Source organism: Oryctolagus cuniculus, chromosome 7 (genome assembly GCF_964237555.1).
Source record: "Oryctolagus cuniculus chromosome 7, mOryCun1.1, whole genome shotgun sequence".
Lineage (NCBI taxonomy): Eukaryota > Metazoa > Chordata > Mammalia > Lagomorpha > Leporidae > Oryctolagus > Oryctolagus cuniculus.
The window spans coordinates 60,857,380-60,883,477 of NC_091438.1; the positions used below are offsets into that span (position 1 = coordinate 60,857,380).

The 26,098-nt window shown below is 50.9% G+C and overlaps 2 protein-coding genes and 1 long non-coding RNA gene across 4 annotated transcripts in view; 1 reads left to right on the forward strand and 2 right to left on the reverse strand.

Annotated features, from left to right (window-relative positions):
• Positions 1-9,786, reverse strand: part of GNAI3 (G protein subunit alpha i3) — a 52,157-nt gene extending 42,371 nt beyond the window's left edge. The window contains exon 1 of one of the 2 annotated variants that reach the window (XM_008264734.4): positions 9,517-9,786. In XM_008264734.4, coding sequence (XP_008262956.1) covers positions 9,517-9,634 — 118 coding nt within the window. In that variant the 5' untranslated portion in view covers positions 9,635-9,786. The remainder of the gene's footprint in view (positions 1-9,516) is intronic. The other variant, XM_002715803.5, reaches the window with a different exon arrangement.
• An 11-nt stretch (positions 9,787-9,797) lies between these two features.
• Positions 9,798-10,765, forward strand: LOC103350102 (uncharacterized). Its single transcript, XR_518157.4, has 3 exons — positions 9,798-9,868; positions 9,963-10,049; positions 10,129-10,765. It is a non-coding gene; the product is annotated as an uncharacterized lncRNA (long non-coding RNA).
• Positions 10,766-14,036: 3,271 nt separating this feature from the next.
• GPR61 (G protein-coupled receptor 61) lies at positions 14,037-16,270 on the reverse strand. Its single transcript, XM_002715804.5, has one exon. The coding sequence runs from the start codon at positions 15,599-15,601 to the stop codon at positions 14,246-14,248; it is 1,356 nt and encodes a 451-aa protein (XP_002715850.3). The 5' UTR covers positions 15,602-16,270; the 3' UTR covers positions 14,037-14,245.
• Between the last annotated feature and the right edge of the window lie 9,828 nt (positions 16,271-26,098).

Here is a 26,098-nt window from a genome sequence, read left to right on the forward strand (position 1 = left end):
GCACAGAGGCCGAAGCATTTGGGCCGTCTTCCACTGCTTTCCCAGGCCAAAGCAGAGAGCTGGGTCAGAATGGAGCATCCAGGACTCAAACCAGCACCCAAATGGGATGCTGGTACAGCAGGTGGAGGCTTAACCTATTTTGCCACAGCATAGATGATGATGCATCTCTTCCTCCCTATATCCCCCAACAAGCCCCACTTCCCAATAAAACTAAACTAAGTAAATCTAACAAGACACAAGATAGAGAGCTAAAATCCATGAGCAATCTATTTTGCCAAATTTTTTTTATTTACTCCCTATCAAAACTCTATACAAAGGGCCAGCACTGTGGCGTAGCAGGTAAAGCCACCACCTGCAGTGCCAACATTCCATATGGGTGCCAGTTCGAGTCCTGGCTGCTCCACTTCCAATCCAGCTCTCTGCTATGGCCTGGGAAAGCAGCAGAAGATGACCCAAGTCCTTGGGCCCCTGCACCCACATGGGAGACCAGGAAGAAGCTTCTGGCTCCTGGCTCCTGGCTTCGAATCACCACAGCTCCAGCCATCGCGGCCAACTAGAGAGTGAACCAGCGGATGGAAGACTTCTTTCTCTGCCTCTCCTTCTCTCTCTGTGTAATTGACTTTCAAGTAAATAAATAAATCTTTAAAAAAAAAAAACAAAACTCTATACATAGGGTCTGGCACTGTAGCAGCGGGTAAAGCCACCACCTGCAGTGCTGACATCCCATATGGCCACTGTTGGAGTCCCAGCTGCTCCACTTTCAATCCAGCTCTCTGCTATGGCCTGGTAAAGCAGTAGAAGATGTCGCAAGTCCTGGGCCCCTGCACCCACATGGGAGACTGGGAAGAATCTTCTGGCTTCAGACTGGCTCAGCTCTGGCTGTTGCAGCCATTTGGGGAGTGAACCAGTGGATGGAAGACCTCTCTCTCTGTTTCTGCCTCTGCCTCTCTGTAATTCTGCCTTTCAAATAAAATGAATAAATCCTAAAAAAAAAAAAAATGTTATATATAAAGAACAAAACAATCTGTTTTACCTCTTCCCTTAGCTTTGGACAATCTTCTGGTGCTCACAGAAATAACAGGGGAAAAATTAGCAAAGTGATGATGAAGAACAGACCCTGAACTATATCCATATAAAAAAGTAATTCTGGGCTGGACATTTGGTATAGCAGTTAAGATGCCCAAATCCTTTACTGGAGTGCCTGAAATTGAGTCCTGTCTCTGTTCTCAACTCCAGCCCCCTACTAGTGAGCACCCTGGGAGGCAAGCAGGTAATGACTCAAGTACTTTGGTCCCTGCCACTCACACAGGAGACCAAATGGAGTTCTACATCCCTGGCCTTGACCTAGCTGAGTCCTAGCCATTGCAGGCACATGAGGGATGAACCAGTAGATGAGACCTTTCAATCTCTCTTTCTCTCCGCTTTTCAAATAAAATTTAAAATTTTTAAAGAAAAAGTAACTTATAAATTAAAATTGAAAGTAATTAAATTCAGATGACTAATTATTCTGAGTTGAATGTGTTGATAATAAAAATGTAAAACCCTGTACCCTAGTTAAATCTGTCTTCCAACTAGACAAAATACTTGTAATAAGCAGGCATATTCTCATAAATATGAAAATGTAGCGTCACATTTCATTCCATCTCATTCCATCATGTTGAACTTATATTTAATATCTACATTGGGGCCGGCGCCGTAGCTCAATAGGCTAATCCTCCACCTTGCGGTGCCGGCACACCGGGTTCTAGTCCCGGTCGGGGTGCCGGATTCTGTCCCGGTTGCCCCTCTTCCAGGCCAGCCCTCTGCTGTGGCCAGGGAGTGCAGTGGAGGATGGCCCAGGTGCTTGGGCCCTGCACCCCATGGGAGACCAGGAAAAGCACCTGGATCCTGGCTCCTGCCATCGGATCAGCGCGGTGCGCCGGCTGCAGCGGCGGCCATTGGAGGGTGAACCAACGGCAAAAGGAAGACCTTTCTCTCTCTGTCTCTCTCTCTCACTGTCCACTCTGCCTGTCAAAAAAAAAAAAATAAAATAAATAAAATAAATAAAAAAAAAAATCTACATTGGAGGAAGAATTGTCATTATTATTTAAACTCACTAGCCATGACTTTTTAAAAAGATTTATTTAGGGGCTGGCCTGTGGTGGAGCACGTAAAGCTGTCACCTGTGACACTGACATCCTATATGGGTGCCAGTTTGAGACCTGACTGCTCCAATTCCAATCTAGCTCCCAGCTAATACACCTGGGAAACCAGCAGAAGATGCCCCAAGTGCTTGGGCCCCTGTACCCATGTGGGAGATCTAGAAGCTCCTGGCTCCTGGCTTCGGCCTGGCCCAACCCTGGCCGTTGTAGCCATCTGGGTAGTCAATTAGTAGATGGACGATCTCTGTCTCTCTGTCTCTCTCTCTCTCTCTCTCTCTAACTCTGACCTTCAAATACATAAATAAATCTTGATCATTTATTTATTTGAAAGCGAGAGAGAGACACAGAGAGTATCTTCCATTCTCTGGTTCACTCCCCAAATGGCCACAATGGCCAGGGATGGGCCATGGCTTTTTTAACAGAGAATTTGGACCATACCAATATTTAAGAGGATGAGCCTTCTAAATCTCATGATACCCAATCAATCCTGGCACAAACTTTTCACAGATGACTAGTCTGTGGCAGGCACCTAACAAGGCTGGGCCAACCTGATACTTTCTTTTTTTTTTTTTTTTTTTTTTTTTTTTTTTTTTTTTTGACAGGCAGAGTTAGACAGTGAGAAAGAGAGAGACAGAGACAGAGAGAAAGGTCTTCCTTTTTCCCATTTTTTCCCCCAAATGGCTGCTATGGTGTGCTGCGCCAGTCTGAAGCCAGGAGCCAGGTGCTTCTTCCTGGTCTCCCACGCAGGTACAGGGCCCAAGCACTTGGACCATCCTCCACTGCCTTCCCGGGCCACAGCAGAGAGTGGACTGGAAGAGAAACAACAGGGACAGAACCCAGTGCCCCAACCAGAACTAGAACCCGGGGTGCCAGCGCTGTAGGCGGAAGATTAGCCAAGTGAGCCAAGGCGCGGGCCCTGATACTCTTTCATAGGAACCAAGGATTGGGATCCCAGGAGCCAGTGTCAGATGACACAAAGCACTTAACTATCAGGTCAGGTGGTATGAGAGGCAGAGAAGGTATAGAGCAAACAAAAGTTGAAGATCGGGCAGTCACTGTAAGCAGAGAAAGCTATGTGAGAAGGTGACTTAGTAGTAGAGCATGCAAGTAGTCATTCTGATCTAGGAGAAACAAGGGAGGAGGAGAAGGGTCAGTATCACAATCCATGAGCATGCAATCTGCTTGTATTCCACCTCTTTTCTATCCTTGAATGGCTAATGCCTATGAAGTCACCTATTGTGTCCTTTCAATAAATCCTTTACTTGTATTGGTATGAGTGGTAGTCCTGTTCTGTAAGGCAAAACACCTTAGCATTATATTAGGACCTACAACAGATCTAAGATGAGAAATATCTAGTCCTCTTGTCCTAAAGGACCATACTTAAGGCAGCTACATTTATAAATAACAATACTATAAATGGCAGATGTAGTACTGTGAGGCTTCAAAAAGAAAGGGACAGATCATATTCAATTTAGAACATCACAAAAGTTTCATGGAGGGAAGGGAACCCTAAAGTAATTATAACAGACAGTAGTATTTTTGAAATCTACTTACTAGCGGGCTGGCGCCACGGCTCACTTGGCTAATCCTCCGCCTTGCGGCGCCGGCACACCGGGTTCTAGTCCCGGTCGGGGCGCCGGATTCTGTCCCGGTTGCCCCTCTTCCAGGCCAGCTCTCTGCTGTGGCCCGGGAGTGCAGTGGAGGATGGTCCAAGTACTTGGGCCCTGCACCCCATGGGAGACCAGAAGCACCTGGCTCCTGCCATCGGATCAGCGTGATTCGCCGGCCGCGGCGGCCATTGGAGGGTGAACCAACGGCAAAGGAAGACCTTTCTCTCTGTCTCTCTCACTGTCCACTCTGCCTGTCAAAAAATTAAAAATAAATAAATAAATCTTTAAAAAAAAAAAAAAGAAAGGAGTTAAAAATGAGAGCGGGGCAAGCTACTGGCACAGCAATTAAGATACTACTTGGGACAACCACATCCTGCATCAGAGCGCCTGGGTTGGGATCCTACTTCCACTCCCAATTTCAGCTTCCTGCTAATGTGCACCCTGGGTGGCAGCAGGTGATGGCTGCAAGTAATTGGAGCCTGGACTGGGTTCCTGGCTCCTAGTTTCAACTAGCCTAGTCCCAGCTATTGAAGGCGTTTGGGGAAGGAACCGCAGGATAGGAGACTTCTCTTGCATATGTGTGAGCCCTCTGGCTTTCAAATGAACTCTTTTTTAAAAGATGTGATTAAAAAATAACTGTTGGGGCCAGTGCTGTGGCACAGGGGGTTAACGCCTTGGCCTGAAGCACCAGTATTCCACATGGGTGCTAGTTCGAGACCCGGCTGCTCCACTTCCTATCCAGCTCTCTGTTATGGCCTGGGAAAGTAGTAGATGGCCCGGGCCCTTGGGCCCCTGTGCCCACGTGGGAGACCCAGAAGAAGCTCCTGGCTCGTGATCGGCACAGCTCAAGCCATTGCAGCCAATTGGGGAGTGAACCATCGGATGGAAGACCTCTCTCTCTCTCTCCCTCTCTCTCTCTGGGTAACTCTGACTTTCAAATAAATAAATAAATCTTTAAAAAAAAAAAAAAGATAACCGTTTAGGGGCTGGAGCTGTGGCGCAGTAGATTAAGTCACAGCTTGCAGCATTGGCATCCCATAAAGGCACTGGTTCCAGTCCTGGTTATTCCACTTCCAATCCAGCTCCCTGCTAATGTACCTGGGAAAACAGTGAAGAATGGCCCAAGTCCTTGGGCCCCCTACACCCACGTGGGAGACCAAGAAGAAATTCTTGGCTTCTGACTTTGTCCTGCCCCAGCCCTGGCCACTGTGGTCATTTGGGGAGTGAACCGGTGGATGGAAGATCTCTCTCTAACTCTGCTTTTCAAATAAACAAACAGATCTTTAAAAAAAAAAAAAAATAACTGTTTTAATTAATAAAATGTTTCCAGCCTAGGTGATGTTGAAAATGCTGGTGCCAGAACAAAAAAGTTCACAACAGGTGGATCTGGGTAAGAGAGAAGAGGAAAGGCAAGTTGTGTACTGAATATATAATCATGCATGACTTAACAATGGGATATGTTCTCAGAAATGAATTGTTATGCGATTCTGGCACTATGTAAACATCAGAGTGTACTGACACAAATGTCACCAGAACTGGGGTTGGCGCAGTGGCATAGTGGGTTAACGCCCTGGCCTGGAGTGCTGGCATCCCATATGGACACCAGTTCTAGTCCCAGCTGCTCCTTTTCCAATCCAGCTCTTTGCTACAGCCTGGGAAAGCAGTGGAGGATGGCCCAAGTCCTTGGGCCCCTGCACCCGTGTGGGAGACCTGGAAGAAGCTCCTGGCTCCTGGTCAGATCCGTGCAGCTCTGGCTGTTTGGGCCCTGTGGGGAGTGAACCAGCAGATGGAAGACCTCTCTCCTCTTTCTGCCTCTCCTCTTTCTGTGTAACTCTGACTTTCAAATAAATAAATAAAATCTTAAAAAAAAAATCACCGGGATAGCCTACTACACACCCAAGTTACCTGGCCTAGATCCTCACACATGAGGTCTGTCACAGATTGAAACATTACTATCTCACGCATGGCTGTAATGACTTGGGGCAAGTGGCAGCAAGTAGTTCATTAATTCACTGGAGGAAGGGAAAAGTCATCTTAAGTACAGAAATAGCTTCTCAAAAAATTCCAAACAAAAACCAGTCCTCTAATTGAGTAAATCAGGGACAGAGGCAAAGGTGTAGCTACCGCTGGGGACACCCGCACACCAAATCAAAGTGCCTGGGTTAGAGTCCCAGCTTTGCCTCAGATCCAAGGCAGCAGGTGATGGCTTAAGTACTCAGGCTCCTGTCACCCACACAGAAGACCCAGATTGAGTTCCTGGCTCTTGGCTTTGGCTGGCCCAGCTCTAGCTGTTGTGTTTGGGGAGTGAATCAGCAGATGGAAGAACTCTCTTTCTGTTTATTCCTCTGCCTTTCAAATAAATAATAAACAAACAAAAACTTAAAAAAAAAATTCTACAAAAAAATCTGCAAACAGCAAACATGTATGCAATCCTATGTACCTATCCTATCTATTATGTAATATATGTAATCCTATCTATTATGTAATATTGTCTTTCAATAGAAAACTGTGATTCTGGCCGGCGCCGTGGCTCAATAGGCTAATCCTCCACCTTGCGGCGCCGGCACACCGGGTTCTAGTCCCGGTCGGGGCGCCGGATTCTGTCCCAGTTGCCCCTCTTCCAGGCCAGCTCTCTGCTATGGCCAGGGAGTGCAGTGGAGGATGGCCCAAGTACTTGGGCCCTGCACCCCATGGGAGACCAGGAAAAGCACCTGGATCCTGGCTCCTGCCATCGGATCAGCGCGGTGCGGCAGCTGCAGCGGCGGCCATTGGAGGGTGAACCAACGGCAAAGGAAGACCTTTCTCTCTCTGTCTCTCTCTCTGTCTACTCTGCCTGTCAAAAAAAAAAAAAAAAAAAAGAAAAAAGAAAACTGTGATTCTACACTAATTTGACTTATCAAGATCTTGCTAACACCACCAAAAGGGAAGTTAAAAGAAATCAAAAGAAGAATTATAACACTGAAAATTTCCCTAATTAAGTCCACACTGGTTTCTTGATTTGAATTTTATAGTACCTATAATTTGTAACAATCACTTTGAGTTAATAATGACAACAATAACTAATAGTCAGTGAGGCAGTACTCAGTGTTCTGCTTTACATAATGAAATAGCTCTATTTTTTTTTTCATCTTAGATAAGGGAACTGAGGCAGGGAGAAATTAAGTAAATAACTTCCCCAGAATTATCACTAGTGTGTGGGAAGTAGGATTTGACGCAGTCTGGCTTCAGAGTCCATGCCGTCAATATTTATGCTACACTATATCCTTTTAAGGAAGAGAACATATTCTGAGCCAGGAGAGACAAGGATAAGTACTCAGGCCTCAACTTATATTATTTGATAATTTCATAGTAATGAAATAAAAATGACTTATATATACAGAAAAGGAGATATATTCTACAGCAAAAACAAAATCTGTATACAGTACTGGGTATATTTTCCTTAGAGAAACAACATGAAGACAATTACATAGCTGTGTATATGTCTCAAGCAAGAGAATATATCTCTGCAACCTATCTGAATTTGTTGATTTGACTTGCTGCATTCAAAATCTTTCTGAAGGCAAGCATTGCAGAACAGTGGGCGAAGCTGCCACTTGGGATGCCTGCTTCCCTTATTAGAGTGCCTGGAATCGAGGCCCACTTGCAATTCAGATCTAGATCCATCTTCTTGTTAATGCACATGAGAGGCAGCAGACAAAAGCCCAAGTACTTGGGTTCCTACCACCCACAGCAGAGACCCAGCTCCTAGCTTTGGCCTGGCCCAGCCGGAGCTGTTGCAGGTATTTGGGGAATAAACCAAGAAAGGAAAGGACTCTCTGTCTCTGTGCCTGTCAAATAAATAAATTTTTTTAAAAATTGAAAAAACAAAGTAAAAATTAAAAGAAAATGTTAGTACTTTTTTATTTACTGCTTTTCAATTGCACTATCTATAAAGTTCTGAATAAAGATTTTTCTAGACATTTGGACAAGTTCTGCTTGCCAAAGTTCTGCCTGCCAAATCCTGCCATTTGGAATAAAGTCTCACAGTTTATAACTGTATTACAATGGGCTAATGTCCTGAGGAAAAAAAATACCCTTAATTTCATAACCAATCAATCGGTATAGAAAATGCTAATACCTTGAATATTGTGTTTCCCATGAAACTTCTGAAAGGCCCCAAGGACAAATGTCCAACATTAGCTGGCTTATGCTTGTTAACAGTAAATATTTAAGAAGTGCCGACCAGGTACCAGGGACCATGCCTGTGCACAGAAGATACCTGTGATACAGACAGTGGCCGTCTAGAGCCTTCCAGAAGTTCAGCTATTCACACTGAAAGCTCAGGTTCCAATGTATAACTTTTCCCCTATATCCAACAAAGCTGTTACCAGGGTTTCTGCAATCTACAACCAAGCCAGTATGTTAACACTAAAAGACACTGTCAGGGTACCAAGCACATCCTGAAATACAGAATAAGTCTCAAGTTCTATTACTTACAGAAATCATCACGCCTATTTATTCTTCTCTAACTGATCTACAGTAAAGACTAATAATGAAGAAATCTGGCTTGGTTTATTGTAAGTTAGCACAAGGACATTTTATATGATTTACTGAGTTTCAAAAATTTCAAAACTAAATTGCGCTAAGATGCATCAGACAATACACAAAAGCCACTTAACCCATATGTATCATGGTCCTATATAGAGGCATCTATAAAAAACTAAAGTCAAGCAATAAATATACCACTTATGTTAACTTTGAAATAAACATTATGTCATAGAAACATTCACAAAATTGAAAACTCAGGATGTAATGGGTTAAAACGGATACGAGAAACTATAAACAGTGATTCCTGAGGCCAGTATTTTTTCCTGGAAGAGAACAAACAAGATAGAGAGCTCACCAGAAATCTAACAGTCTTCACAGTAAACATGCTCAATCCCTAACTTACCCTAAAATAACTTTATCCCCACAGCACGGTATCCCTAACAAACATTCAAACAACTTCCAATGTGCAATCTGTCGTCCACGGATCTGCCACAAGCCGTAACAAGCCATTCTTTCAGTACCCTCAGCTCACACCACTCCCGCTTCTTCTAATAAAACCTGGGGAAGGAGTTACAAAACGAAAAGGGTGGGAAAGCACAGACAAGCCCTGCATCCAAGCTCTTTTCCTTGATACCTGCGAATCTGTCACGTATCTCAGCCCTTTACCTGCACGTTCCTGCGCAAGGGTTCCCCCGCCTTACTAACATGCTCTTTCCCTATGTAATCACTTCGTGCGAGTGATCTCTGTTCAAAGTAATCGCTCGTGTCTCACCGCTTTGTCTTTTCTAAAAAAAAATTTATTCTTAGTTTTTAACATTCAAGTGCTTTCATTTTATAAAGTGTCACCGCGCTCCAAATTCACTAATCATTATACAAATCCAGCAAGCACCTTAACCTCTCCTCCTGGTTACTAACAAGCTCAAACTCAACGTAAAACCTTCTCTAACATCAGTTCTTTTATGAGCGTCTCCCATATTCCTAATGAAGTCTCACCGTCCAACCGCCCTGCACTCCCAAACTCTTTGCTAAACCTAATTCCAGCCCGGAGTCACACCCTCCCAGCCTAATTTCCACAACCCCAAAACCCCACCCCTTCATCTCACCCTCCGGGGCCTGAGCCCCAGGACCCCGCCGCCCGCCGGACAAACCCTACAAATCCCTTTGGGGTCCGTGCGGCCGGCCTGGCCAGGACCTGGGCTCCCCCGGCCACCGCTCCAGCCCCGCCCCCAGCCCCTCACCGAGGAGCAGCAGCTTCACTTCTTTGGCCGCTTTCTCTCCGTCCTCCCGCAAGTTGCGGTCGATCATCTTGCTCCGCTCCACCGCCGCCTTGTCTTCGGCGCTCAACGTGCAGCCCATGGCGGCGGCGGGACAGGCGGCTGGGCCCGGGCTCAGTCACACACCGCAGTAACTGCGGCTCGGCCGGCTGAGGCAGCGTCTACTGCTGGGCGGCGGCCCTCTCCGTCAGCGCCCCTAGCGCCCCGAGGAACCGGATATCCGGCGTTTACGACATTTCCGGTGACGCCCTGCGGCCGTTACTGCTTGGAGCTCTCTGGGAGAGGAGGTGAGACCGAAAGCGGAAGTCCTCGAGAGGTGTGGCTGGGCTGGGCGGCGGGGCTGCGGGGCTGCGGGGTTCTGTCAAACTCACGGCGTGCCTCCCAACTTTAATCTCTCTTTACCTTCTCAGCTACCTGGTTTGGATGAATGGAGAAAGACCGAGGCCTCCAGCTCAGAGGGCCCTCCCAGAGAGTCACACAGCGGATGCTTGGGGGAGGTGAGGAAGGGAGGAAATTCTCAAATGAGAGCCCCCACAGCCCCACGGTAACTTCTAATGAGATTTTCTCGCTGGCCAGAAAATGTCATCGATTTCTGGCTGTTGGAGACCCAGCGCTCCCCGCCCCCGGGTTGAAGACACCGAGGCAGTGTCAGGATTGTTCCAGCGGTTGGGATGGGAACAAAGTGCCCAGTCTTGGTCCCGGCCAGGCCTCACCATGCCTTGGACTTAAGCGATCCCTCTTTGGCCCTCGTTGGCCCATGCCTTGTGCTCTCAAAGTGTGTCCTAGACCTTGTGCTATTAATTATGAATGTCAGTTGCCTTAAGATTTGCCCAGCTCCTATGTCGGCAAAGCGTCACTTGAAATCACTAGTTACTCTGTGACTAGAAGCTCTGTAACCTAACAAGTAAGCTTGTAATTCCTCCATAAAATGTCCACGCTGCCCTTCTCTCCAATACACGCCACTCTTGGGCATAGGATTTAATGTAAGTCAACCTCAGCCCCTCACTGTGAAACAAACCAGTGCATACTGGGAGTCTCCTTAAATTTCCTGTTGCCCCACACCAAAAAGGGTAGTGTAGTAAAATTTGCCTCTCAGTTATACTGTCACCTGGACATTAATAAATCCCCTGTAAAAGCCCCTAGCTGATGACGCTCTTTCACTGATAATACATGAAGGTGGTCCTAAATTAATTAAACTGACAAACAGTGCCAATTACTCTCTCCATATATTCTAGGAAGAGCTCTTTTGCAGCCCTTATATCCTTACCCTATGATTAAAATTATTTCCCCAGTAGAGTCTAAACATTACAATATAAGGTCCCAATGGACAGGTCTATATAATGATGATTCATTAATTAGGAAGGTTTGATCAAAGGATTAGAGTCACTTTCAACAGCCTCAGTGACCATAACGTTTATCAGTGCCAGGACTTCGAAGTTTGAAAGGTCTGCCACTCATTCCTAAATGACTGTTAAAATAAAAGGAATTGCTTTACTGCCATCAATATTTCTAGGGAAAAAGGGCAAGAGGAAAGGGAAGAAAAACCAATATTTATTGAGTACCTATTTGCCAGGCATGGCTAGGTGCTTCCACATCTCATCTCTTCATCCTCACAACAACCCTGTGAGGTAGGTAATAATAATCCCCATTTTTACAGATGAGGAAATAGGCTCAGAGAAATTAAGCAGCTTTCCCAAGTTCACACAGTGAGTAAGTAGACCTGTCAGACTTCACAAAATTCAACCCTTTTTACCTTTTGCCTTGGGACACTTGACAAGAGAAGGCCCAGCTCCAGGACTGGGAGTCCCCCACACCATCAGAAGGCAGGAAAGAAGTAACTGACAAGATGATCGCCTCAACCTGTTCATTCTTCAGTGTACCAGAAAGGTTTGGCTTTGTCCGAGAATAATGTTGAGAGTTTAGGATTACATAGTGAATTTTACCAGCCTGTTCTGGCATCCAGAAAACTCCTGGAAGATGGTCATAGCAGAAATGTTAGGAAAGTTCTGAGCATAATAGAAAAAAATTTTTATTTCCTTCATAATTCACTCTCACAGGGAAAAATAAATGGCAAATTAACCCATGTATGTCAAACTCTGTGATAAACACCAATGAGATCACAGTGTCAGGAGTTTTCAACCTGAATTGGAGATATCCTTGCACTCAGAACTTACTTCTTTGATGTATGTGAAGGAAGGGTTGGAGTGCAAAGTCAGAGGAAAAGGCAAAATAAATTGACAAAATGGCTGCCAGGCAATGTTTAAGGCCCTCCTGGTCGCCCCCCCCACACACACACCTTTCCTTATTTCCACTGGACTCACACTGCCACCTACTGGCAGTGTTGCAGGTCTACTAGCTGTGTAGTGGCTGAAAGTCCCCCCACCCCCACCCCCAACCAGGAATGAGATTCCTCAGTATGAGTGTATCTTAAAGGGGAGAGAGAGGTGAACCTGTTTTTCAGTCACTCTCCTCACTATACTGTCATGTGAGGGATTTCTTTAATAGGCATTAGACTGGACTTGTAGGCTAGTTGTGGGAAGACAGAAACCTGGAAAATGCCCTAGATCATTAGGACGAGGGCTATGTTTGCCCACTTTGATTTGAGAATTTTTTCTTCATTAGAGAGCTTAATTTACAGCCTCCATACTCTCCACACTGCAGGAAGCTCTGTGTAGGTATCTTGCTGTAAGTAGGTAACTTGCGGAAGTTAGAACCATGGATATATGCTCCAATATATTTTTCAAACATTCTGCAATGCTTCTCAGATCTAAACACTGTAAAAACACAAGGGATCCAATCAAATTAGACTAGAAAGCACTTGAAGGCAATGACTGTATATCCTCTGTATGGGTCCCAAGGAATAGTGGGTTTTCACCTATTATGCACTGCATTGAACTGAAGGAGTCAATGTTGATATCAATATAACTTTTGATCATAAAAATTATTTATTAGCTGTTAAATGGGAAACTATCCCATTCCCACCAGCCCATTTTCCCCCTTTGATGCTCAGTGATTCAAGAATTTGTTTGAATATAAACCACACCACCCCCTCAGCCTGCCTTGACCCTTTGGTGTTGGCCTGATTCAATTTAGGGAAGTGGAATGGACAGGTGATCCTAGCTAGGATGTCCTGTCCAGTTTTTAATCATTCTCTCTCTCTTAAAAATAACCACTATCAATAAAAACCACCATGGTTCCTACAGTTTCAATTAGTGAGCAGCTGAGCCCAACTCCTGTGCCCTCTCTCCAACCCAGGGCTGCAGAGAGGAGTGAGATGTAAGTCTTTGTCACTGAAGCTAATTTTGAGAGCGATGTATAGGAGTAAAGAGGCATTAACAGACCATGGAAACCCTACCCTTCCCATGCCCAACCTTCGACTCTTGTACCCGATTGTCCAGGGGGCTGGAGGTGGGTCACTGCCGAAAGGAGAGAGATCAGGGAGGCCAGACCTGGAAAGAAAGATTCACAGTGTTACTCATCAGGGTGATTCCCTAGCCTCTGTATCCAGCAGCCTTAGCAATTCAAATGCTAACCCATCCAACTCCCAATTCTAGCTTCCATCCTAAAAGACAGGGAGGAAAAGCCAAGCTGTCTTACTGTCTTTGCTGAGCTCAAGCCCTAAATGCAGGAGAGACTGAAACATAGAACGGAAAGGCTTCTCCTGAGTAGGAGAGGGCTTTCCTGTCCTCTGCCCCTCTCCAATTTCTGTTTTCCTTTGCTTCTGGCCAAATTCGGGAAAGGAATGCACCCTGCTGGCCCTCTCAATTTAAAGAAATCTCAGGTATAAAACTAGAGAAATTGGCCGTTAAGACACTTGCCTCCCCTCATCAGCGTGCCTGGATCCACTTCCCAGCTCCTCTCCTGATTCCAGCTTCCTGCTAATGCAGACCCTGGGAGGCAGCAGGGTCCCGGCCATTCACATGAAAGTCCTGGATTGTATTCTTGACTTCAGTTCCCTGCTTTGGCCTGGTCCCACCCCAGCACCAACCTTTGCTGGCAGTTGGGGTGTGGACCAGCAGATGGGAGCTCTTGCTCGCTCTCCTCTCCTCTCTTCACTCTTCTTTTCTCTCTCTTCCCCCCTTTTTCTCCCTCCCCTCCTTCTCTCCGCCCTCCCCCTTGCCTCTGCCTTTCAAAGACATAAACTTTTTAGAAATCAGAAAAAGAGCTGTCATTTCAAACGGAAACAACTTGGCTCTAATTTAGCTCTTTTTAAACATTTCAAGGAAATAAGACGTGGGTCGGGTCGTTTTCTTACCTTGCTTGGGTGCAGTTTCTGCCCTAGCCAATTACACTGAGAAATGAAATATCCTAAATGGCCCCCAGAATGACTGCAAACCTGGCCTGCTGTCCCATATCCTCCACCTCCTGCCTTTAGGGAGTCGCCCTGCTTCCTGGGCATGGAAAATGCCTGGGTCGAGAGGCTTCCTCTCACCTTTGTAACACTTTCTCTCGTCACCGTCTCACCATACCCAGGTTCCCTCCCCCAGAAGTCAAAGAGCACAGCCAAATCCAAGGCTTTGGCCAGACGTCCATCCTCTGGGCTCTGTTCCTGACCCAGGAAACACTAAGCAAAAGCTGTGTGCACAGACTCCAGTCCCAGCCCCAGCTAGCTGGGAAAAGGTGGTCCCACAAGGTGGTCCTTGCCATGGTAACCGGCCCCCAGCCCCATCTCCCTCCAAGCGTCCAGGGCCCATCATGACTCGGGCCGGGGTGAGGGGGCAGGACGGAGGTAGCTGTCCGACATGATGATATCGCTGGTGAGTTGCTGCTCCAGGAACTCGGAGGTCTCCTCAGCTATCTGGCCTGGAATCCGAAAGTCAACGGCAGGTGGCTCCTGCTTGGGGCTAGGTAGGGGTCGGGAAACCCAGGACTCCGAGGGACAGCCTGTCCCCTGAAGGAACTGCAGGAAGTTCTCCTCGATGGAGCCCTCTCGGCTCGGCAGCCTCAGCTCCTCCTCCGGAGCTGGCTTGAAGAAGCAGACAAATTGCTTGCTGAGCTCCCCCCGGATCTGCCGGTTGAGACAGCCATAGAAGAAAGGGTTGGAGGTGAAGCAGAAGTAGCCAATCCAGGTCACCACGTTCTCCACCTGCCCCGCTGCAATGGGCTGAGCGCTCAGGGCCACATAGAGGTGGAAGGAGAAGTAGGGCAACCAACAGAGCAGGAACTGTCCTCCCACAGCCAGGAGGACCACTGCTGCCTTCCCTCCGCCAAACGTCCGGTGAGGGGTGGTCTGCGGGGCCCCCGAGCTGGTGACCATAGTGGAGCGGCTGCTGAGAGACTCGGAGCGTTGCCGGGGCGTCTCCATCCACGTGGGCAGCGGCCCGTGCTGCATGGCAGCCACACGAGCCACCCGGAACATGCTGCAGTAGACCACAAGGATGAGGAGCAGGGGCAGCAGGAAGTAGAGGACGGCGAAGACCACCACGAAAAGCTGGCAGTAGGCACTGTGGCTCCATTGGAGTGAACAGCCTGGGGGGACACTGGGAGGGCCTTCCTCCCAGGACACCCTTCCCAACACTGGCACAGAAGCCATGGCCAGGGCCTTCACCCACACGCCCACCAGCACAGAGGCCACCAGCCCCAGTGTCATGCGCACCTCATAGCGCATGGGGTGGACCACATAATAGTAGCGCTCCACATTGATGGCGGACACCGAGAGGATGGCCAGGCTGACAAAGCAGACGCTCAGGAACAAGTAGAGGCGGCAGGCCACCTCCCCAAAGAGGGCGTGGTCAAAGAGGGCGGAGCTGGAGAGCATGGCCAGAGGCATGAGGGTCAGGGCAGCCAGCAGGTCCACCAGGCAGAGGTGGAAGACGAAAACGAATTTTCGGAGGGCGGGTGTCTTGGCGATAACAGCCATCACGGCGGCATTGCCAGCCACCGCCGTCAAGTCCAGCAGGAGCATGAAGAACAGCGCCACCGATTCCGAAGCAACATCCCGCAGCCCCGCCTCCGGGACCCCGCTGGCAGTAGAGGGACCTGGGGTCTGAGGGACCCTCCCCAAAGTGGAAGAGTTCCCTGATGACTGGGGGATGGGTGAGGACTCCATGGGGCCAAAGGAGGACACCCAGGGTACCTCCTGTCACAGGCCCATCCCCCATCCTAGTCCACAACCCTGGGTTGTTGAGCCCAGGCCCAGGCTGCCTACTTTTCTGCAGGGCTGTGGGGAGCTGGTGCTGGGGCCAGGCACACAGGCTCCTCGCAGTGGCCTGTGAGCAGGGAGGAAGGGGTCCCTCTGGCTGCAAAGCAGCAGGCCAAGCAGCTGAGGGCTCAGGCGCTTGTCTCCCCTTGGTGGCAGCAGGTGGCTCCAAGGTCTGCCTAGGACACTGGGAAGAGGCAGGAAACAGAGGAGTGGGAGCCTTGTGCACTCAGCACTCCAACTTCTGAGCGACCCCCGGCTCCTCCTCTTCCATTTCCTTTCCCCTGTTCTCCATACCCGTCTCCTCTTGCAAAGCTGTCAGCCAGTGGGTCTGAGTCCTCTGTCTCCCTCTCTCAGGGTCCCGCTGCTCTCTGGGATAGCGCCCCAGTTTTCAGGTTGCTTATATAAAGTTCCAGATCTCGCTTTTCCTCCGAACGGCAGGCGCTGACGGGAGGGTAGAAGGAGCGCCAGGTTCACTTCGCAGCCCGGGGCCTGAGCAGTCCTCTGACCATGCAGTTCTTCGGAGTGTCAGTTTCCTCACAAATGCATCTGTAAAACAAAGGGAATAAAAGCTGTTACACGGCCGTGTGTGGAGGCGCCTGTGTGATTTATTAATCACAATACTAGTGATAAGCAATAATGTTTCTGAATGTTCTGAGCACCCTCCCCTTTTTAACTCATGTGAATCCTCACACAACCCTATGAGATGGCATTATTCTTATCCCCAATTTGCAAGGGATAAACCTAAGGCCCAGAGAGATTAAGTCGCTTACCCAAGGTCACACAGCTAGTGTGTGGCAAGGTCTGGGCTCCGACCCAGGGCTACTTCTCTTGCCCAGCGTGCCATGCTGTGCATGAGGGCGACCTCCACATTGGCTGGAATATAATAGCATCCAGTCAATGGTGGTTGAATTTTAGCTGTCTTTACAGATGTCTCTCACCACTCAAGAGCTATCACCTGGAAATGGGGACTTCGCGTTAGTCTCTTCTCACGTCACCACTCCTAGGACCAAGAGTTGCCACGCTGGGAATGTGGAAAAGGTGCAGTGAAAATGAAACGTCCCAGCTGGAGGGAGACCGGGAGGCCAGCTCATGCAGCCCCTCCTGCTCCCGGAGCCCCAAGGGCACTCTAAAGTGTCACTCGAAAGCTACCCTTCACCTGCTCGTCAACTTCTCAAGGCCGCCATGGCCCTGCTGGTGCCCACAGTTCCTCGGGCCTCCAGTCACCTGGAGCTGACCCTTGGAAGGTCCCTGGCCCGAAGCCCTCTTGGTTCTGGCCGGTTAACCACAGTCACAGAATAAGGAGTGAGGAGTGTGGGTAGGTGTGAGAGTGACTGGAGCGCTGTGATCGTGGAAGGAGCCAAGCGAAGTTGGAGGGGGAAGTGTGTGCTTTCAGGGTCCCCTTTTCCCAGGGGAAGGTGTTCTGTGTGTCCATTCAGACTATGTTGAACTTGCATGTAACTGAAATAGGTTGCCTAATGTAATTTTCAAAATGCTTTTCTTGTTCATACACTATTCTTGCTGTCCAGATTCCCTCAGTAGAAGGTGCTGAGTTACGTGAATTAGAAGAAAACTGTGGCTATGCCTCATCTGATGGCCTTTCTGTAGACACATCATCAGTTCCGTGTGTCAATTTTATCACGCGTGAAGGGGGATGGTTGGACTGGATGATCTGCATGGGTCTTACATGTGATGACATCTCCGTGAGTGCCTGGGCTACAGAGGATCTGGTGGCTGCTCAATGTGAAAACCCACCATTTCTGTGACCGTAGGAATGAGGAGCACGTGGCCAGACAGGCCTCACTGTCCTCCACCGCTACAGCCTTGCAACCACCACGGGTTTGGGCATCATCGCTCACCTTGCATGAATCCAACTTGTGGCATGCCATGCGTGCAGTGGGTACTGCGAGCAGTTGTGTGCATCTAGTCAAACTCCGAGTCATCAGTTGAATCCCTGCCCCTTAGCACAAACTCCAGCAATACTCACTCCATCATCTGTTTGCCAGCCGAGACTCTCTCCTCTGGCAAGGGTATTCCAGGCTTCTGGATTTGAGACAGTCTCAACTTTGGACAGCTGCCTAGAGACGTGCCTCTCTCCAGGGATAGCAGGAAACTCATCTCACAGTTAAGATGGCCACATAGACTCTGGCCTCACAGACAAGATGAAGAGAGGGCACAAAAGTGGAGCCATCAGCTTCCCTAAGACCGTCTACCAGGGACAAAGTAACTCCGAGAAGTACGAGGGGGAAGCGTCCTTGCCTCTTCCTCTCCATGTCATGGTTGACTCGGCCTTCCCACTGGTGAAGGGGGGCCCAGAGGTGTGGTTCTGAGTCCCCGGTAGCTTTAGGCCCCCATGTCTGGATGGACAGCAAGAGTCTGACCTAGCATGGCCCACTCAGTGTGGGCTTCCACGTGGAGAAGTGGTTTCCACGTGGAGAAGGAAGGGTGCCATGCAGCCATGATGGAGCCCTGGGCAAGAAGGCACTGGACATTTCTCTCTTTTTCATAGTCCCTTCAGCCCCGCCACAATGACGCCTGAGTTCCAGGATTCCAGTTTACTTCCTAGCAGACAGACCCACGTCCCTGGCCCCTTGGCCCTCGCTCCTGGATGGCTGGATGGGAGGAGAGGGCTGTGCTGCTGTAGCACTTTCCCAGGGAGCTTGCTTCTACTTCCAGCTCTCAGAGTGGCGTGCCTCCCACCCCAGCCAGAGGCTCTCGTCCTCCCACTGCTTCCTCCAACGCCTCCCCCCGCACCTCCACACCTCTCAGGACCTGGAAGGCTTTGCCACCATAGGGACGGAGTTCTGGGCCCCCCGCAGGGAGGGCCTTGGCCAAGTCCCACATATCTGTGTCTCAGGATGCAAGCTGTGTAAGTGCCCAGCCCAAGGCCACAGAGGTGTCGCTGGGATTCACCTGTTTCTCAGACCCGGAGTTTCCGTCGAGACGAGGACCCAAGCCCTGCCTGCCGCCAGATAGGAGCGTGCTCAACTGAGCAGGGCAGATTTCTAGGGAGCGACACTGCCATCCCCAGGACACAGTTACCCGTCAGCCTGGATGGCAAAGGATCCGTCTCTAGGATGTGGGGGCCCCGTGTCTGTGCCACGGAGCAAGACGGGTGGAGAGCACAGGCTGGCTGCAGGCTGTCTGTCCTCCTGCCGGCAGAAGGCCATCAGCCCTCCAGCCCTAGGCTTCAGAGGTGCTCACACCCCAATACCACCTTTGGGATACCTGGGAGGCCATCCCCCGACAAAACTGCCCATCGTAAGGGAGGGTGAGCCGGCGCTGGGAGTGCTCCCCTTCTGTCGGGGGCCACAGCACTTACCACCAGGCCCTGGGGCTGGCCCTGGTTCCTGGCCTAGTCGGCAACTCCTACCTTTGCTGAGCAGCTCCCGGCTCCCATGTGATAGCTCCTCTCAGCTGATGCTTCTCCAAGGCTGCTGAATCCTGAACCACTGCAGTGAGCGGTGAGAGGCAGCCGGCAGGGCAGGATGCTCTGAGAGCTTCTGGGTCCTAATGGCCTCCTGCTTCCCACCCAGCCCCTCTGAGCCATTCTGGAGCAAGCAGCCAGGCCATGGTACCCTAGGAGAGGTGCCTGGGAGCGAGCCCAGCTCCTCTTGCTTCTTTCCAAGAGCTGGGCTGCATCTCCCAAGCTTCAGGGGCCCCAGGACAATAGGCAGGGGAGAGCCTGCTGATGGGCGCGATCAAGTGAAAAAGAGCACCTGGAGTCAGGAAGTCCAGTCCCAGACGTGACCGGCGCCCCTCCTAGCCGTTCGACCTTGGGCAAGTCACAGCCCACTTGTGGCCTTGGTTTCCTGTCCATTCAGAGAGGACATGAAAACGAGTGATCTCTGGGGTTCCTGACAGCCCTACCGTTCCATGTGACATCAGAACTAGGGTGTGGATGCAAGACCCCAAGATTGGGCCAGGGAGGTGCGGGGGCTCCAGGGTGTGTCCGAGCATCCATCACGATGAGGGCCAGGAGGAGGGCTCACTTTGAATTGGGGGATGGGAGGGATGGGGGCAAAGGTCTTGTCTTAACCCCTGCCCTGGCTCCAGCAAAAGCACATTTTTGTTGTTTTCTCAGATGGTTTACTCGGAGTGGGGCTGTGGGGGCTGGTGGAGACGGGGGTTCTAACATCCCTCTGAACCCCACTTTGTACCCCCACAACACCTCTCCTTGAAGGAAAAGGGAGAGCCAGCCACCCAGTTAGGCTCAGATGGGTCTGGATTTGTAAGGACGAAACAGCTGGGGCAGGTCACCATGGAGCATTCCACATGACGGGCTTCCGGAGGTGAGACGACGGGGCGTGGTCTCCTACTAGCTGTGAAGAAACTTATCAGCTCCCCCAGGCACATGACTGATGCCCAGGGGTAAGATCCAAACATGGCAGAGCTGTAGGGCATCGTACAGGCCAAGGCATCCTTATCTCCAAGGCCCAGACAAGTGAAGAGATTGCTCAGAACCATGGACCTGAACAGGGAATGCAGGCGTGATAACCATCTCAGAACCTTCTGCCCTGAGCCTCGCCCATCTAGGGACTCCTGTCTCCAAAAGGAAAGGAAGGAAGTCAAGAACTTCCTACCAGACCCAACCCCAACCACCATGAGAACAGTGACTCATGCAGGGAATTCAGAGGGGCAGGGGCTGCAGGCCCACAACCAAGAGGCCACTGGCCAGCCCAGAGCCAATGCAAAGATCCCTGCTGTGGCCAGCCAGCACTCCCTGAGCTCTTACAAGGGCCATGCTCTCAGCATGCCGTGCCGTCCATTCTCACACCACTCTTGAGGCAGCCATTCCCCTGTGCCACTGGCAGGGAAAGAGATGCCGGAGGTGAGGTAACTTCCCAGGTCACACAGCTGCTCAGTTCCGGAGTCAGCTTCAAACCCAGGTCTGCTGGAAGTCAGAAGCATTTCCTTTTCCCCCTTAGCCCCACGTCGTCTCCAGAGGTCTACCCACAGTGCTCTGGGCTGGGGCCGGTGCTGTGGTGTAGCAAGTAAAGCAGCCACCTGCAGTGCCTGCATCCCATCTGGGCGCTGGTTCAAGTCCCAGCTGCTCCACTTCCCATCCAGCTCGCTGATAATGCACTTGGGAAAGCAGTGGATGGTGGCCCAAGTGCTTGGGCCCCTGAATCCACGTGGGAGACCTGGAAGAAGCTTCTGGTTCCTGGCTTCAGATTGGCCCACTCTGGCCGTTGCGGCCATTTGGGGAGTGAACCAGTGAATGGAAGACCACTCTCTCTTTCTCTCTCTCTCTCTCTCTCTCTCTCTCTCTGCCTCTGCCTCTGCCTCTCTCTAACTATGCCTTTCAAATAACTAAATCTTCAAAAAAAAAAAAAAAAACACTCTAGGGGCCGGTGCCGTGGCTCACTTACTTAATCCTCCACCTGCGGCGCCGGCACCCTGGGTTCTAGTCCCGGTTGGGGCACTGGGTTCTAGTCCCTGTTTCCCCTCTTCCAGTCCAGCTCTCTGCTGTGGCCAGGGAGGGCAGTGGATGATGGCCCAAGTGCTTGGGACCCTGCACCCGCATGGGAGACCAGGAGGAAGCACCTGGCTCCTGACTTCGGATCGGTATAGCTGCTGCCGTAGTGGCCATTTGGGGAGTGAACCAATGGAAGGAAGACCTTAAAACAAAACAAACAAAAAACAACAAACAAACAAACAAAAAAACCACTCTAGACTGAAGCTCTAAAGCTGATTCCACTGAAGGAGTTACCGCCTTCTAGAAAACAGCTTAAAACACACAGCAGAACAGGGCATGCCTGAGTACAGGGAGAATAAGACAGGGCTGGCACTGTGGCACAGCAGGTTATGTGCATCCCAAATGGGCACTGGTTCAAGTTCTGGCTGCTCTACTCCCTACTAATGCACCTGGGAAGGCAGTGGAAGGTGCTCCAAGTGCTTGAGCCCCTACAGCCACGTGGGAGACCTGCATGGAGTTCCAGGTTCTTGGCTTTGGCCTGACCCAGCCACAGCCATTGCAGCTATTTGGGGACTGAACCAGCAGATGGAAGATTTCTCTCTCTCTCTCTCTGTAACTTTGCCTTTCAAATAAATAACTTAAATTCATTAATATCTTTAAAAAAAGTTAAAGAAAATAAGGCCTGGAGATGTCAAAGCGATTTCTATCAAACCCTGAGCTGTCCTGGTGGTGGCAAGATCATGTTGGCATCAGCCATTTCCCGGGACTAGGAAAAGCCTGGCCTTGCTCAGCAGAGCCCTCCTGCAGAGCCTCAGAGGGGCAGAAAGAACCCGGGGGACAGACTCAGTTCACTGCAGCAGGATTATGGAAGGAGTGCTAGGTTGGGACAGAAAACCTGGGGTCCAGTTTGGGTCTGCTGTACCGATTGATGGTAAGACTCAGGTTTGCCAACGGTCCTTTAGTTTTTCTATCTAGAAAGTGTGCAAAATCCTTTGCTCCTGAGCACTATGTATTTGAGAGGCAGAAAGAGAACAATTAAGAGAGCTCCCATCTGCTGGTTCACTCCCCAAATGCCTACAAGCAGCCAGTGCTGAGCCAACCCAAAGTCAGAGCAGAGAACACAATCCAGGTCTCATGTGCGAGTGGCATGGACCCAGCCACTGTTGCCTCCCAGGATCTGCACGAGCAGGAAGCTGGAATTGGGAGCAGAGTTAGAACTCCAATTGTCTCAGCCAGCACCTTTTAAAATATATATATATATTTACTTGTTTATTTATTTATTGATTGATTGATTGATAGAGACAGGGAGATCCTCCAACTGCTGGTTCACTCCCCAAATGGCCACAATAGCCAAGGCTGGGCTAGGCCAAAGCCAGGAGCCAGGAGCCAGGAGCCAGAAACTCCACCGGGGTCTCTCACATGGGTGGCAGAGGTCCAAGCATTTGGGCCTTGTTCTGTTGCTTTCCCAGGTGCATTAGCAGGGAGCTGAACTGGAAGCCAGAACTCAAACTGATGCCCTGATATGGGATGCTGGAGTCCATAAGTGGTGACTTAACAATGTTGACCCTCAACCAGCCCTGCCCTGTCTTATCTAACAGGGATAAGGAAGCTGCGATGCAAACAGGACAAACGGAAAGTGATCCCCAAGTTTGAGGGAGCCAGCACAGTTACCCCAGCTGGTCAAACAAGCGGTGTGGTGGCCTGCGGGCACTCCCAGAGAGCCACTGGGCAAGGCCGTACTGGGCAGCAGTAGATCCGAGAACCTCTTGGCTCAGGAGAGAAAGACAAAGACAGACAGGAGGGACAACTGTCTATCCTAATTTGGGGCCAGCTAATGGTAGCAATTGTAAGAACGTTCCCAGTTCTTAAGGGCCCACTCTAGAGAGGCACTTCCTATGCTGCACCTCGTGGAATGATCTCAAGCAGGATTTGGATGAGCTATCATTCTCACATCCCCCACCCACCCTGCTGGTCCCTCCTTTCACAGCTGAGCCCAAAGGAGGTGGTGAGGAGATGGGCAAGCCCTGAACCATGTGGGAGAGCCGTAGTCCACCACGCCACTCACACACCCAGGAGGAGGGCCCGGCCCCCAGTCCTCGGGACTGCAGCAGGCACCTTGGCGCTCAGAACTGGTCTCTCCAGCCCAGACTTGCCTCTCGGGCCAGCCCTCCCTCACCTGACCCCCAGCACCTCTTGACAGGGCCATGTGCCCCCATCTGCCCTTTCCTGCCCCACGGGGAGACCTCAAAGCAGGCCCAGGTTCTCCTTCATTCGTCTTTCTGCCGATTCGATAAGCACTGGACGATGCTGATTTGATTCCGTGGCCTCCCCAGAGCCTCCCTACAGAGCCTCGCCTGCCCTCCTGCCTCGTGTTCCCTGCCTTCCGCCCAAACTTGCTCCCAGCAAAGAGGCTGAGAAATCCATTTGCACCGATGGCAGCTTCATGTGCGCTCTCTCCCATGAATATTAACAATTTAGCAGGAGACAAAGGGAAGAAGGGGACTGTTGGGATTCCAGCACCAGCCAGGGCTGTCCCCGAGAGATCTCCAACATCCACTGTCTGTCAACCACCTCCTCCCCAGCCTGGCCTCAGCGCCCCTCCCCCAAGCCCACCCCGCATGCCTACAGCAGGTCCTCTGCAGCCACCTCCTTGGGCGTGGACACCCAGCCCTCTGCCCCCCCGCCCCCAGCAGGCTCACAGCTGGGACTTCCCCACTGCAGCTCAGCTCCAGCTGACCAGAGCCCCTTCTTGCCAACACCAGCCACGCCTACTCCCGGGACACCCACCGCCCTCCCCCTACCCACCATCCGCAGGCCAGGCGGAGGGAGGTGGAGGAAGGAGAGGTGAGAGCCTCTCCAGTCCCTTTATTCCCCAACAGTCTGGCCCACACCCCCTGCCAGGAGCTGAGATCCAACGGTATATTCAGCCTGCAGCTGCCACTGGTCATGTGAGCCCATTGCTAGGTTACAGGGACCCAAAAATAAATCCTTCCCAACCAGATTAGAAACTGGGGGCCTTGGATGAACCAGGCTCAAAAGAGTGGCAGGAACACCCACAGTGTGTGTGCAGGCCAGGCCTGCGAGGGGACCGGCAGCCTTCCCCATGCTGCCCACCTCCTGTCCATCAGCTGGGGGGCAATGCTGGACCCCCAAAGGCAATTCCAGAGAGTTCCTGCTGCTTTCATCACACCATAAATAGAGCTGCAGGCTGCGTGGCACTGCCTCACTGGCAACCAGGGCCTGCTGGGGCAACACCCCGCTGTCCGTTGCTGTCATCCAGCCTCCCCTCCGTGCCCCACGCCCAGTGCATTCACTGAGCAGCATTAACTGTTTGCCCTGTGGCCTGGGACCCATCTGTGGCAAGTGTCTGGTTCCAGACTCAGGGAAGAGAGATGTAGCAGCAGGCACAGTCCAAGACATTTTCACAAGGGCAGTCTCTGGGTTTCTTTTATTTATTGATTTTATTTATTGATTGATTGATTGATTTGAAAAGCAGAGAGACAGAGATCTCCCTGTGCTAGTTCATTCCCCAGATGCCCAGTAACAGCCACAGTGGGTCAAAGCCAGGAGCCCAGCACTTAATCTGGTCTCCTATGCAGGTGGCAGGGACCCAAGTACTTGAGCCATGGCCTGCTGCCTCCCAGGGTGAGCATTTAGCAGGAAGCTGAAATCGGAAATGGAGCCACGGGGCAGGCGCTGTGGTACAAGGGGTTAATGCCCTGGCCTGAAGTGCCAGCATCCCATGTGGGCGCCAGTTCGAGACTCAGCTGCTCCACCTCCAAATCAGCTCTCTGCTGTGGCCTGGGATAGCAGCAGAAGATGGCCCAAGTCCTTAGGCCCCTGCACCCATGTGGGAGACCCAGAAGAGGCTCCTGGCTCCTGGCTTCAGATTGGCGCAGCTCTGGCCATTGAGGCCATCTTCTAGGGAGTGAACCAGCAGATGGAAGACCTCTCTCTCTCTCTCTCTCTCTCTGCCTCTTCTCTCTCTCTCACTCTGACTTTCAGATAAATAAATAAATCTTGAAAGAAAGAAAGAAAGAAAGAAAGAAAGAAAGAAAGAAAGAAAGAAAGAAAGAAAGAAAGAAAGAAAGAAAGAAAGAGAGCCAGGACTGGAACCCAAACGCTCTTAGGCCGCAGGTGTCTCCAGCAGGATCTTAGCGCTGCCTCAGAGGCCGGCCCTGTGAGTGAGCCGCAAGGTCTCCATTTCCAGCTGTGGGGACAGAGCCTCGGGGAGGCCGGGTGACCTCCTCAGAGCCACACAGGGGAGTGGCTGGTTTTCATCACCCCCAGGTGCATACTTGCCCACGTTTTCATCTTCCCTGGGTGCACACGCCCATGCTGGCGACAGGGCAAGGAAGGAAGCAGGCACAGGAAGGGAAAGGGGACTTCCTGAGCAGCCTGCCCTGGGGGTGGTAACCTGGGCCTGCCACCTATGCTGCACCCTGCAAGCCCAGACACACACGGCCTCCCTGGGCCGCACACCTGCCTCCCATGGCTTCAGGCTCTGTCCCCTTCTCTGGGAGACACAGCATGGGACCTGGATGGGGTCATTCCTGGTGCTGAAGCTGGGGCTGGCAGGTGGGGGGCAGGGTGGGATGAGGGGCATTATACAAATCCCCATCACCCGGCCTCATTCTCCTTCCCACACCAGGGAGTCAGCAGAGCACAACAGGGGCTGGCGCTGTGGTGCAGCAGGTTAGGCCACGGCCTGTGATGCCGGCATGCCTGATGGGCACTGGTTCGAGTCTCGGCTGCTCCACTTTCCATCCAGCTCCCTGCAAACGGCCTGGGAAAGCAGCAGAAGGTGGTCCAAGTGCTCGGGCCTCCTTCCCAAGTGGGAGACCCAGAAGAAACTCCTGACTCCTGGCTACAGCCTGGCCCAGCCCTGGCCGTTTCTACCATTTGGGGAGTGAACCAGTGGATGAAAGAGTCTCTCTCTTCTCTCTCTTTGTGTGTATGTGTGTGTGTGTGTGTGTGTGAGCCTGACT